This window comes from Anguilla anguilla, chromosome 18 (assembly GCF_013347855.1).
Source record: "Anguilla anguilla isolate fAngAng1 chromosome 18, fAngAng1.pri, whole genome shotgun sequence".
NCBI classification, from domain to species: Eukaryota; Metazoa; Chordata; class Actinopteri; order Anguilliformes; family Anguillidae; genus Anguilla; species Anguilla anguilla.
In genome coordinates this window covers 4,604,008-4,617,902 of record NC_049218.1, presented here as the reverse complement: position 1 = coordinate 4,617,902, position 13,895 = coordinate 4,604,008, and the positions used below count along the sequence as shown (strand labels likewise).

The following is a 13,895-nucleotide window of genomic DNA, read 5'->3' as shown; positions in this document are numbered from 1 at the left end:
CTTATCTTTTTTAACTTTTATCTTTTATCTAGTGTTGACGACATTCTCGACAGCAACGGCATAACAATTCCAAATCAGAGGACTGGTTTTGCATGACAAATTTTTTAAAAGGTTCATTTTGTAGCTTACATTTTGTATGGCTTACTCATGAATGGATTGGTCCAGGGACCTCTGACATGACATGAAACATGTCCTTCATTCTGAACGGTGAATGTTTGGCAGTGTATCTGTGAGCAGAAGGTTTTATTTTGAACAGGTCAGTGTTTTGCAGTGCATCTGTGAGCTGAAGGAGGCATTATTCTGAAGAGGTCAGTATCTTTGAGCTGAAGAAGGCTTTACTCTGAACAGGTGAGTGTTTGAGCAGATGGGGGGGGGTCTGGCTCACCTTCATGAACCTGCAGACGGGCGGGGGCAGGAGGTCGTGCAGGATCAGCGAGTGCGTGCTGATGTCAGTGGCCACCACCAGGCGGCGCCCGTCCACCTCCTCCCCCAGGGTCCAGATGTCGATGGACAGGGAGGCCAGGTCGCCGCAGGTGGGGATCAGCACGTCCGTCAGCAGCACCGGCCGGCCAAAGTCCAGCGTCACGAACCGCCGGGCTCCTGCGACACAGGGCGACCCGAATTTAACCCAAACCCCATTTACACCCACCTCTAACCCAAACCCCATTTACACCCGAATTTAACCCAAACCCCATTTACACCCACCTCTAACCCAAATCCCATTTACACCCGAATTTAACCCAAACCCCATTTACACCCGAATTTAACCCAAACCCCATTTACACCCGAATTTAACCCAAACCCCATTTACACCCGAATTTAACCCAAACCCCACACCCCATTTACACCCGAATTTAACCCAAACCCCATTTACACCCGAATTCAACCCAAACCCCATTTACACCCAAATTTAACCCACACCCCATTTACACCCGAATTTAACCCAAACCCCATTTACACCCGAATTTAACCCACACCCCATTTACACCCGAATTTAACCCAAACCCCATCTACACCCGACTTTAACCCTAACCCGATTTACACCAGAATTTAGCCCAAACCCCATTTACACACACCTTTAACCCAATCCCTATTCAAACCTGCCTTTAACCCACACCCATGCCCCATTTACACTCATCTACCATTCACCCTGCTTATTCATTCTTGATCATTCGATTCAGTTACACTCAGAGGCTAATTTGACCCACACCAGGGGCTGTATGTCTAAAAGTCAGCCGAGACAAAACTATTTTGAACCATACCCAATACCTTCTGAACCTTACAGGCGAAGGCCTACACTACTATAACGCTGAGTGCAGACTGTGTGCCGGCATGGTAACCGGAAAGGGGCGGCACCCACGGGCCGTGGCGGGGTTAGGGTCTGGGGTCTCACCGGAGTGCATGCGCTCGATGATGATGGACTGGTGAGGCGGGGGCTGGAGGAAGTGGGACGCCTGGGAGATGGCCAGAGCCAGGCCGCTGCCCATTGGGTTCTGTCACAACATTTTCACAGGCAATCAGGGACAAACTCAACCAAACCAAACCTGTAAACTTTATATGCAATCTGTATATACTCCAAGTAATATTCATGCATATTTTTCCCACCAATAAAATCAAAATTTGCACATGTATAGGCACATCAGCAAACAGCCATTTCAAGCATAACGTAGAACGTAAGAATAACTGACGTAAAAGAACAAAGTTCAGAGCTCCAGTATTCACAAGCATCAAGACAGATGATAATGTAAAATAACCAGATGAGTGTGTGCAGAAGGGTTTATAAACAGGTTACAAAGCCTTAATAAACAAGGCTTCAAAAGACTCCAGATTTCCACCTTGAGAACATAAACGTGAGCAACCCCCAGCCCCTCAGTGAGGACCGGCTGTACTGTAAATGAGTAGACTGGTAAGATATAAATGTGCAGTATGAGCAGTGTAAATGGGCAGCCCCCAGCCCCTCAGTGAGGACCGGCACGCATTGACCGGCTGTAGTGTACATGAGTAGACTGGTAAGATATAAATGTGCAGTATTAGTAGTGTAAATGAGCAGTATTAGCAGTGTAAATGGGCAGCCCTCAGTGAGGACCGGCACGCACTGACCGGTTGTAGTGTAAATGAGCAGATATAGATGTGCAGTATTAGCAGTGTAAATAGGCAGATACAGATGTGCAGTATGAGTAGTGTTAATGGGCAGCCCCCAGCCCCTCAGTGAGGACAGGCACGCACTGACCGGCTTGGCCTTGTTGGTGTTCTTGTTGTGCGCCGCCAGGTTGACGGGCGGCGGGTCGATGATGGAGGCGGGGAACAGCTGCGCCAGCTCCACGCTGATGGCGGCCGACACCGCCTCGTTGGGCGGGGTCAGGGGCGGGGTCATGAAGAGGGGCGTGGTCTTGGGCGTGGGCGGGATGACGTCGGAGGGGTGTATGAAGAAGCCGGGGGCGCTGGAGGGGTTGGAGGGCACCGAGTTGTGGATGGGCCCCACCGCGGACACCGCCGCCGCCGCAGAGGTGGTCTGATGCAGCTTGGCCTCCAGCTTGGCCTTCTGTTCCAACACAGCAGAGGATTACTCACCAGCCCCGCCCTCATTTCAGCCCCACCCCCTCAAAGCAGAGGATTACTCACCAGCCCCGCCCACATTTCAGCCCCACCCCCTCACAGCAGAGGATTACTCACCAGCCCCGCCCACATTTCAGCCCCACCCCCTCACAGCAGAGGATTACTCACCAGCCCCGCCCACATTTCAGCCCCACCCCCTCACAGCCATCCCTCAACCACACGCTTAACAGCACATTCTTTTTTAAATTTTTTTTACAAAAAATATATTTTTATGGGCTTCTCAGCTTTATTGGATAGGCCAGTGTAGTGAGACAGGAAGAACGGGGAAGAGAGGGAGAGACGTGCGAAAATTTAGAACGGTCGGATTCGAACCGCCGACGTCGCGGCTCGCACTGGGCGCGTGGATAGTGCTCTACAGGCCGCGCCAGGAGACACCCCTTAACCACACGTTCTCCATTAACTTTTACTGCCGCTGTCAAAATACTGCAGGGCTGGGACACTGAACACTGAGGAACGGGCGCCAAGAAATGCTTTATAAGACACGTTACTGCTGAATCTATGAGCAACCAGCCGGGGTAGACCTACACAAGAGAGTTCACTTGGCAGCACCTACTTGTCAAGTTTTACGAATTTATTAATAATAAATGACAGTGCTAACAGAACTAGTGAGTCATTGGCTAATAATATTATTATTATTAACAATGAATGGCCATCCTAAAATAGCAAGTAAAATAGTTTTTATGGAAACAAACACATTTTGCTCATTTTAATAGCAAAAAATTAACATGGGACACGTTTAACCTCTATACTCTCGAACCACAACAACACAAACCAGCCAGGTGAAAAAACCAATCAGGGACCGAAAAATGCTAACAAAACTCCAGGCTAACTGCCTGGACCGGTTGTGGTCAGGCAGCAAGAATGCAGTTTAAAAAAAATCACCACCACTAAGTGTAAACTACACACATAAACAACTCCTCTCTGTACAGACATATTGAAAATGCAGGTTGTAAATAATCTTTATTATCTTTAACTACCCAGGTGTTTTATTACCACAGAGAAAAAATATCTCCAGATTGCCAGTGCCAGTATAGTATTATTGATATTATGTATTTAACCTTCATTCTACCAGGAAAGTCACACTGAGATAAACAACCTCTTCTGCAAGGGAACCCTGGACAAGAGGCACAATTAATGACAACATGCATTTAAGAGGAACACAAATTACAACTACAGAGTCCGGCATTACAGCTCCTAAATTCTGTTCAGAAACAGGATCAGTTAACAGAAGAATATCCCTGTTTAAAATATCATCCGTTTAAAATCGAGAAATTAGTTGATGGTCTTTAGTCTCCTGCCAATTCCACAGACCATAAAAAACCTGCCCTTTTATTGCCTGACAACATGCAAGTGATCTTACATTGTAGCTGCTTTGTAAAGATAATAACTATGAAATAATACACACTGGCAGTTTTCCCAAAATGGCCTTCTAGATCAAAACACAGCAATGGGAGGTCCAGCCAGCCAGACTACGTACGGTTCAAAGATGGGTCCTTCAAGCCGAATTAGTGATGTATTTAAAGTAGCACGATATATTGGTTTACCGTTTAGGTAATGTAGAAGGACAAGTAAATCTGCCACACCATAATCTAGCGACCAAAGGCTGCTACATCAAACCAAAGCAAGCTAATAAATGACATGTCAGTATACTACACGATAATCACACTTGAAAGAACACCTTGAGCGCTGGGTCACATGATCGTGTGTTTATGGAACGCGCGCGCGTGTGCGTACGTGTGTGTGTGTGTGTGTGTGTGGGCCGGTGTGGTACTCCCTGACCTGCTGCTGAAGTTTGAGCAGCTGCTGCTGCTTCTCCTGCAGCACCTGCAGCTGCTGCTCCGCAGACACCATGGCGTGGGACAGCGACTGCAGCGCCACCTGCGCAGCCGAGCTGAGCGCCGTGGACGCCTCCCCCACCGTGCCCGCCGAGAGCCCGCCCACCGCCGGGGTCACGCCGAACGTGCTCACTGCGGAGAGAGAGAGAGGGAGAGGGGGTCAGAGCCACAGAGACCGACACGCAGGGCGTGCTCACTGCGGAGAGAGAGAGAGGGGGTCACAGCCGGAGAGACCGACACGCAGGGCGTGCTCACTGCGGAGAGAGAGAGAGGGGGTCACAGCCGGAGAGACCGATGTGCAGGGCTGCACATAGACGTACACGCACACACTCACATGCACACAAACACACACATGCACTCACACATACATACACACACACACTCATTCACTCTCACACACACACACACACACACAAACTCTCATTCATACACACACACTCTCTCTCTCTCTCTCTCTCTCTCTCAAAAACACACACAAACAAACCCATAAGCACACACACACACACTCACACACTCTCTCTCTCTCTCTCTCTCTCTCAAACACACTCACTCTCACACACTCACACACTCACCCATAAGAACACGCACAGGAGCAGACAGCACCCACTCGTAAAAAGAGGGCTGGAATTCAAACCGCAAAGCCAGCATTTGCAGGGTCCCAAACAGCCAGCGTGTGGCTCAGACCGTGCCGTTGGGCAGACCCAAAACAGCCCCCACGAAAACACGCTTAGCCTCACTGTCCCAGCGCTGAGCACGAAACCCCCCCCCACCCCCGAAGCCGCAAGGCTGAAGAAGGAGTAATAAAAAGGAGTATATACCGGTGAACATACTTGCATCATCCCTCTCCACCCTAGTACCGTCACTAGTGGAGACGCAAGTAAAGTGCAGCGGCTCCACCTCCAGGAGGCCAGTGAGCGCAGTGAAGCTCCCCTCCGCCGCCGCACAGCTGCTTACCTTACCATTCCCTGCAGGGACAGGAAGCAGGAAACAGGAAACAGGAAGCCGGGTTACACATAGTGCTACTAGAAACAGTGTTACACACACACCCCGCTACAGGAAACAGGAAAGTGTTACATACCCCAGGGTTGCACACATAATGGAAGCCATACTGGATTTTTGTCATTTTTTAGTTTTTTTTAATTAAACATTTAAATTAATTAAAAAAAAATATATCTACACAAACTGTTTAAGCAATTTATACAAAACATGGTACATTAGGAGCAGAAGTTGGGGTGATATCCAGAAACGGATACCGCCCCCTCCTGGTAGACCCTGGAAGCGCGGTGCGGTGTGGTGTGGTGCAGTGTGGTATAGTGTGGTGTAGTATGGTGTAGTTTGGTGTATTGTGGTGTAGTGCGGTGTGGTGTGGTGCAGTGTGGTGCAGTGTGGTATACTATGGTGTAGTATGGTGTAGTTCGGTGTATTGTGGTGTAGTGCGGTGCGGTGTAGTGTGGTGAGGTGTGGTTTAGTGCGGTGCGCTGTGGTGTGGTGAGGCGTGGTGTAGTGCGGTGCGCTGTGGTGTGGTGTGGTGAGGTGTGGTGTAGAGCAGTGCGCTATGGTGTGGTGAGGTGTAGTTCGGTGTAGTATGGTGTAGTGTGGTGAGGTGTGGAGTAGAGCGGTGCGCTGTGGTGTGGTGTGGTGTGGTGTAGTGCGGTGCGCTGTGGTGTGGTGTGGTGTGGTGTGGTGCGGTGCGGTGTACTATGGTGTAGTGTAGTGTAGTGTATTGTGGTGTAGTGCGGTGCGGTGTAGTATGGTGTAGTGCGGTGCGCTGTGGTGTGGTGAGGCGTGGTAAGTCGCGGAGCGCAGCAGACCTGAGAGAATGTCGGACAGGTCGATCTCGTCGGACTGCACGCCGATGCTGCTGTTGAAGGCGTTCTTGCAGGACGAGCCGCTGACCTCCAGGTCGAACAGCACCGGGTCGAAGGGAGAGCTGTACAGACCGTACCTGCAGGGACAGCCAATCGAGACAAACCGGCGGTCAGGAGAACCAGACCGGAGGGGGTCGCCGCAAAAAGAGATCAGACCGAGATAAAACACCGAGCTTCACAGCCGCACGTCGCCACCAAGGGTAAGGCAGAGACGTCTGAGGAGATCACAGAGCAAATCCGTGGGAGGGAATTTACTTTTTCCACATTCAATCCCAGACATAATATCAAAGAAATAAACATCAAAAGGACAGACAGGGTTATTCTCTGAAATAAAATAAACATAAACATTAACTGATAAAATGCTGTCTTCTTGGTATGCGGTCGGTATATCGAAGGAAGCAGCTTCTTAGGCGCTCCCGCTGCCTTCTGAAATAAGATTCCCAAAACCTGCACACAACGCCCCCCCTGAGGAGACTGTCACACTCCCAACTGAGAGAAGGAGGCTAACGTTCGTATTTTGGTAACCGGCTACCACCCGATAATGGCCTTTTTATTGCGACTGGCCAAATGAGGACGAATGAGGTGTCAGAAGGACCAAAAGCAGGGGTTCGAGGCACCGAGAAGGTGCGGAGGAACCCGTCACACCCAGAAAGCAGCTACGGAAGAGCAGGAAGTGCTGGCGTACGCTAGCGTCGCTGTGGAAACGCGGCGAACGCTCGCTGGAGCTCGGCATGGCGGTGACGGCGGCGGCGGCGGCGGCACGCGGCTCACCTGGTCTGCAGCAGGGCCTCCAGCGGCGTCAGCCGGTCCTGCAGTTGGCGGGAGACGGCGGTCAGCAGGGAGGCGCAGGACGTGCTGCAGCCCGCCAGGTCCTCGTCCTTCACGTAGTTCAGCAGCACGAAGTACCAGAACACCGAGCCTGGGGGAGGGAGGAGCCACCGCACGCATCAGCAGCGTCACTGTAAAACCGCACCTTATACACCCAACCTGGCCATCAGCAGTGTCACAGTAAAACCACCTTATATACCCAACCTGGTCAAATATGCCACCTCACACACCAGCAGCGCCACAGTAAAACCGCACCTTATACACCCAACCTGGCCAAATATACCACCGCCCACGCCAGCAGTGTCACAGTAAAACCACCTTATACACCCAACCTGGCCATCAGCAGTGTCACACTAAAACCACACCTTATAAACCCAACCTGGCCATCAGCAGTGTCACTGTAAAACCGCACCTTATACACCCAACCTGGCCATCAGCAGTGTCACAGTAAAACCACACCTTATATACCCAACCTGGTCAAATATGCCACCTCACACACCAGCAGTGTCACAGTAAAACCACACTTTATACATCCAATCTGGCCATCAGCAGTGTCACAGTAAAACCACACCTTATATACCCAACCTGGTCAAATATGCCACCTCACACATCAGCAGTGTCACAGTAAAACCACACCTCCTTAAACACCCAACCAGGCCAAATCTTTCTACTACTGTAAGGGCAGAGCAGAAGTCCTACATTATAGAACAGAGTCTCATGTGGACTTAAAGTTAAATATTTCCAAATGGTCCGAACTAAATAAACATTTGGGCTCCATTTTTCATTTTCAGCAAATTCCCATAACGGGGAGACATTTGTATATTTTGAAACGCTTAGACATGTGAACTGGAGCAACTCATAGAGGGGGTTCTGTTATCTGCTTTCCTGAGACCAGGGTGTTCAATCAATATCTGTCTAGGTTAGCTTATCCCTTTTTTGTAAACTGACCCACAAGCCAAACTGCGAACATTTCCAGTTTCTCAGGCTTCTGACGAATTGAACAATAAGCGTTTCTAAATCCTATCTGATCTCCGAGCGGACCGCTGGGGGCCTGCAAAGACGGGACAGAGAACAAGCGCGGCCATTACTAATGCTGCAGCTCCCAGGCACGTACGGTGGCCCGTAAGGTCCAATTCCAGAGCGAATGAGTAAAAAGCGCAGACTTACCGCCCGTGGCTGCCGCAGGCAGGTAAGGCATGTTGTCCAGCAAGGCCTTGAGCAGGGCGGATCCAAACCCCTGCTGACTGGGGTCCCCTTTGCCATTGCTGCGGAAAATAATGACACGAGACAGAGCAAACCCACATGAACAAATGCACTCCACCATGAACACAACAGCAGCAGTCACTGGGCATTGGCTTCCTTCTCATTACATTACTGGCATTTAGCAGAAGCTCTTATCCAGAGCGACTTATACAACTTTTTACATAGAATTTACATTGCATCCATTTATACAGCTGGATATATACTGAAGCAATGCAGGTTAAGTACCTTGATCAAGGGTACAACGGCAGTGTCCTATTTGGGAATCGAACCTGTCACCTTTAGGTTACAAGACCAGGGCCTTACCCATTATACTACACTGCCGCCTACATAAGGTCTCCTCATAAGGCCACACAAAATGGCGGCCAGAAAGACAGAAGCATGTGAGAGTTCTGGTGAGGGCAACCCCCTAACGGGCGAGGCTCTTACCTGATGCACAGCGCCAGGAAGCGGGCGCACTTGTGGGCGATGCTGCGGCCCGCCTCGAAGAAGCACACCCTGACGATGTCCGTCAGGCGCCTCCTCGTCTTCGTCAGCAGGCCCTCCTTGCCCTCCCGCAGGCTGCAGGGAGAAACACAACCGGGGGCAGGAAATGAGCTTTTTTACACCCACAGGCCAGAGTGGCCTGAGGATTCTAAAAAATAAAAAAAAAAGATCACCAGCCATTTTCAACAATCATTTTACCAGCCAGGTCGCCGTTCACAATGCAACACAACCTGGTTTGTTACCTGCCAAAGTGGTTGCTAGAGAAGAAAATCCTACCAGCTACAATTAAAATCATTTTTACCTACACTTGGCTGGTAGCACGTGTTAATGTCACAGCCTGAACACAAGAAATCGGCGAGTCAAAATGAGTATTTTGCAGAGCGCCGTGTGCTGGCAGCGTTCGCAGGCCTGAGGAAATGACTAGGAGCATGCCGGTGTGAGTTACTGTGCCTCCCCAGAGCCACCAGTACAGCTCTGCCTGTGAAATTAAAGTGCTGTCTTTTCTGCTGACTCATTTCGACATTTCAACGGACCGGGAAAAAAGATTTTCCTTCGAAAGAGAGGCAACTCAATGCGACTCACCTGTCTAAACAAAATATAAAACTGACCTCCTTGCCTGACCATTGTAAGACCACCCCATCGACCCTTTCATTTAAAATCATTGCTGTGACTCAGCTTGGGACCACAGCCACACTCCTTCCTATATCAGGGAAGACGCTAACCACCATGAGTAGCGATCGAGGAGAAGCCGGGCCCGGTAAATGATTAATGCCACCACCAGAACCGGATACCCCTGCTACAGGAGGACTCCTCCCCTCCAGGCTGCGGGACGGCCCAGGCCGGGCCCGGACGGGGACTTGCCTGCAGGGCCCGTTGGAGTAGACCCCGGCCAGCCAGCACAGGATGTCCAGCACCAGGCTCTGGGAGTGCTCGGTGGACGGCCGCTCCTCCGCCCGCTTGCACAGGCTGTTCAGCAGCTTCTCGTGGAACTCTGGGAACTGGAGCATGGCGCAGCGCTGGACTCTGCAAGGGGGGGGGGGGGGGGGACAGCCAATCAGATGCCGGCCCCTCAGTGAGGATCGCGCACGCGCTTGGTGGGAAAACGTGGAGACCGCTCGCAGATGGGGACGCGGGGGGGGGGGGGGGACGCACCTCTCTTTGGGTACGGAGGTCTTCTTGAACCTCCGGATGGTGACGGACACCTCCTGGAGGAGCGCGCACCCGCGGAGGTCGTCCGGTTTTTTGGAGGGGGGCGGAGGCTCTGTTTTGGAGGTGGAGGCCTTCTCCTGATGGGAGTCGTGGGAAAAAGGGATTAGAGCTCACAGCTGATGATTTCACAGCTTAATCATGTTTGCCAGAACTGCAGGGGAAAACAACGCTGTGACAGAGAGGTCTGTATGATATACCCGCACCGAACAAAAAACATTAATATCCAACCTAAAATTTTAAAATCATCTGTAATAACATGAAGCTGACAGCAAGAGGTAGCGTACTCATAGCAACTCTGAGCCAACTCACATCCTCATGAACCACAACCTAAAAATATTTCAAAGTGAACTGGCACACTGGGGACTTCAAGACTTTTCAAAGCTCATCTTGACAGCCTTATGCAATTCCTTTTGCAACGTCAAAACACAAGGCCAGCCTAATCCATACTGTTGAAATGGATTCTCATGAATTTGTATAATTTATTTCTTGAACCGAAAGACTGTTCTCAGAGACTGTTCTCAGGGATGGCACAGAGATGGCACAGAGAAGCGCAGGTACCTTGGTGGCCTGTGCCCGCTGCAGCAGCGAGGATAAGGAGTGGGCCTTGCTGCTCTGGGGCTTGGCCGTGGGCATCCTCACCACGGGCCGGGGGCTCTCCTCCATGCCCTTCTCGCTCACCGCCTTGATGTGCACCAGGAAGGAGCGGTACTTGCCTCCGGCCATGCCTGAAGCAGGAGCAGACTGCTGGGTCACTGCACTGAACGGGTCTCCCCACATTCACACTCATTTAGGCCTGGTTTTCAGGCCTCGGCTAGCCGAGCAAGATGCCGCTAACATCCATGTTAATCAGCACCATTGGACTGTAGTTTGGTTACACTGTTGTAAGTCGCTCTGGATAAGAGCGTCAGCTAAATGCCTATAATGTAATGTAATGTAATGTAGTTCTTTACAGGTCTGAGAGTGCCTACCAGTCCTATGTCAAATGAGGTTTTAACAGTTTCTCTGAGATTTCCTTCTGTTAATTCTAATAAACGGACTAATAAAACTGAAAGCTAGCACTAGCATTTGCTATTATAAAAAGAAGGGAAGACCGGGTCTAATAGGCAAGCTAGTGTCATTTTTGTGGACTACAACGGTGCTCTACCTTACCTTTGACTAGTTTGGGGCTTGTTAGACTCAACATCCCAGCATGCCCGGAGAGGTCAAGCCCACTGGCTAACCACACAGGCCCACAAAGGATATCTTCCTTATGGTCCTCCAAAAAGGAGCAGAGCCTTGACCCTTTAAAGCAAAAAGAAACAAAAGGCTTGAGATGCGATATTTCTCGAGTCAGTAGCCTTGTTGCAGGGAGAAAAAAAAACAGGAGCATACCCGGCGTCTCCTCCACGTCCATGAACTGGATGTCTTCGGTGAAGTCGTGTAGCAGTGGCTGTCCGTTCCTCTCCCCGTTGGCGTGGAGAACGTGCGACAGGGGGAAGGAGATCTGCCTGTCCACTGCGGTCTCTGCCAAGCCCAGCAAAATACGGCCCGTTAGCAACTATGCTAGACTGATGCAGCGGTGCGCTCAAATTACATCTCCATAGAACGTTCACTGAAAGTAAATTCATAAGCTCAAGAACAAAACCAATGAAAAAGTGTGCCTCTTTTGCTACGAAAGCAGCAAAATACACATGAATGAATGAGTGGATGAAGTCTACCTGATAGGTCATCTTCTCTAAGCTACTTTCTCGAATCGATCGATGCTCAACATTACACAACACTATTATCACCACTGTTACTGCATATCAATTATAATCACTGTTTGCTGATAAAAATCCTACACTCATGCTAACGTGCTCACCGTTAACCTTGCCCAGGCCCGGGGCCTTGTTCTTCAGCAGGGTGACCTGGATCTGAGGAATGTTGGTGATGTTGGCGTTCATGACAAACTTGAAGTCTACATGGCCCACCATGCAGGCCTTGGGCAAGACTAGTTCAAACACGTGCTCGTCCCAGCTGGAGCTGCGGGAAGGAAGAGGAATCCTCAATGAACAAACAAACTTCATTCTCATTTCTGATGGAGAGCCACTGCTGCTCCAGTATGACTCATTACATTACATTACAGGGATTTAGCAGATGCTCTTATCCAGGGCGACTTACATTGTATCCAATTATACAGCTGGATATATATATCGGAGCAATATGTATGCTATCTCTCCTACTTTAATAACTGGGAAGGTAAACGACAGCCAATGAGAAGCTTGTGTGTCGATCACCACAGCAATGCGGGAGAACCCTTGAGCGTCTCCAGAGTGCTTGGGGGAAGGGGGGGATTTTGGGGGGGGGGGGGGGGGGGGGGTGTCCGCACCTGTCACTCTGCAGCTTCCAGGTGCGGGTGTGCTGGGCGGCGTCCCCGTGGTGCTGCTGGTGCAGGTGCTGGGGGTGGCGGCGCTGCTGCTGCTCCTGCTGCACCTCCACCCAGCAGGGCGGCACCGTGGCCGAGAAGCGGGGCGTCAGCGTCTCGAAGCGCGTCAGCTCCACCAGCGACGTCAGCGTCTCCACGCCCAGCGTTTGGTCCACCAGAAGGTCAACTCCTGGGAAAGCGACACGGACACTCGTTTTTTCCCCTCTCGGCACGCGTCGTTTTTTTCCACGGCGAACCCCGTGGGGGAGAGCACCCAGCTCATGTTTCTGAGATTCGCCGTTGGCTTGTCGCGCTCCGTGTTGGCCGATTCAACCTATTCAACCGATACTGGCCTTCTGAAAAGCATGCGATTTACCTGAAGGGCAATTCCAGTCAGTATTAAAAAAAGACACTACTGAGGGCAGCATGGCTATCACCAATACCGTTTGTGCACTGCCTGTGTAGCGGCTTCCAAACAGGACAACAGGACCACGACAGGAACAAAACACAGTAACTCTCAACAGGAGGAATGATTAGCCTGTTGGCTGGTAGAGCAAGACATACTCAGCTGGTGTCAAACAAGCGCATGAAATGTCTTATCGGTATTATGTAGCGATCACCTTACCTGTGATCCCTGGACTTGAAGGGTTCGAGGATGGCTTAGTCCCTTCTGACAGCTGTTCTGCCCCTTTAGAAAGGGGGCCATCGACAAATATGTCGCCGTCATCGATATCGTCACACACACCTCCAATTTGAAGGAAATGAAGTTCTCCACCTTCAGGTTAAAAACAAAAATACAGGTCTCAAAACCACATTTTAAAAGGAGCAATTCACTGTAGTTCAAGCTGGTACGTATAAAAGCAGGACACTAGCCAGTGGGTTCAGATTGCACACTTATGACTTAAACCCCTAAAACGGTAGTTAAAGCAACTTCAAAGGCTCCCAGCTTGACAAGATGAAAAGATGAATGTAACAGGCAGCTAAATATAATTTCGGTCGCGACTTCCCTCGCGGTGTTCACGCAGATGTGTCGCCGGCTGTGGAATTCAAACCTCTCCCCGCACCCCCCCCCCCCAAACTTGCTCTCCCCTGAGCGCTTCACTTTTCAAATTATAACGTATGTGATATTTTTCAGGTGCCACGCAGAGGAAAACCAGCTGGCTGCTCCGACAGAGAAGAAAGGCGTCGCACTGGGGGGTGTGGAATGATGTGTGGTGTGACAGCAGCACTTCAACCCAATTCTCCCCCCTCCACCCACCACCCGCCACCCGGCACCCATGCCCCGGAGAAGAACCTCGGACGGGCGGGGCCGGGGGGTGGATTTATTACAGCCCCTGGGTAAGGGCGGGGCAGCCTGCTGTCTAAGAGGTGCCCGTTTTGCGGAGGTGTCGGTTTAAAGGTCCCCCGATC

At 50.8% G+C, this 13,895-nt stretch overlaps 1 protein-coding gene across 1 annotated transcript in view; it reads right to left on the bottom strand.

Moving 5' to 3' along the window:
- birc6 (baculoviral IAP repeat containing 6) overlaps positions 1-13,895 on the bottom strand; it is a 129,509-nt gene that overhangs the window by 97,886 nt on the left and 17,728 nt on the right. Inside the window, exons 5-21 of the mRNA XM_035400913.1 lie at positions 13,111-13,260; positions 12,450-12,675; positions 11,943-12,103; positions 11,474-11,605; positions 11,252-11,383; positions 10,661-10,827; positions 10,046-10,179; positions 9,755-9,916; positions 8,837-8,968; positions 8,315-8,412; positions 7,091-7,238; positions 6,263-6,396; positions 5,270-5,416; positions 4,396-4,583; positions 2,231-2,542; positions 1,394-1,493; positions 386-600 (exon numbers count right to left, since the gene is read on the bottom strand). Of these exons, the coding sequence (XP_035256804.1) occupies positions 386-600; positions 1,394-1,493; positions 2,231-2,542; positions 4,396-4,583; positions 5,270-5,416; positions 6,263-6,396; positions 7,091-7,238; positions 8,315-8,412; positions 8,837-8,968; positions 9,755-9,916; positions 10,046-10,179; positions 10,661-10,827; positions 11,252-11,383; positions 11,474-11,605; positions 11,943-12,103; positions 12,450-12,675; positions 13,111-13,260 (2,738 nt within the window). The remainder of the gene's footprint in view (positions 1-385; positions 601-1,393; positions 1,494-2,230; positions 2,543-4,395; positions 4,584-5,269; positions 5,417-6,262; positions 6,397-7,090; positions 7,239-8,314; positions 8,413-8,836; positions 8,969-9,754; positions 9,917-10,045; positions 10,180-10,660; positions 10,828-11,251; positions 11,384-11,473; positions 11,606-11,942; positions 12,104-12,449; positions 12,676-13,110; positions 13,261-13,895) is intronic.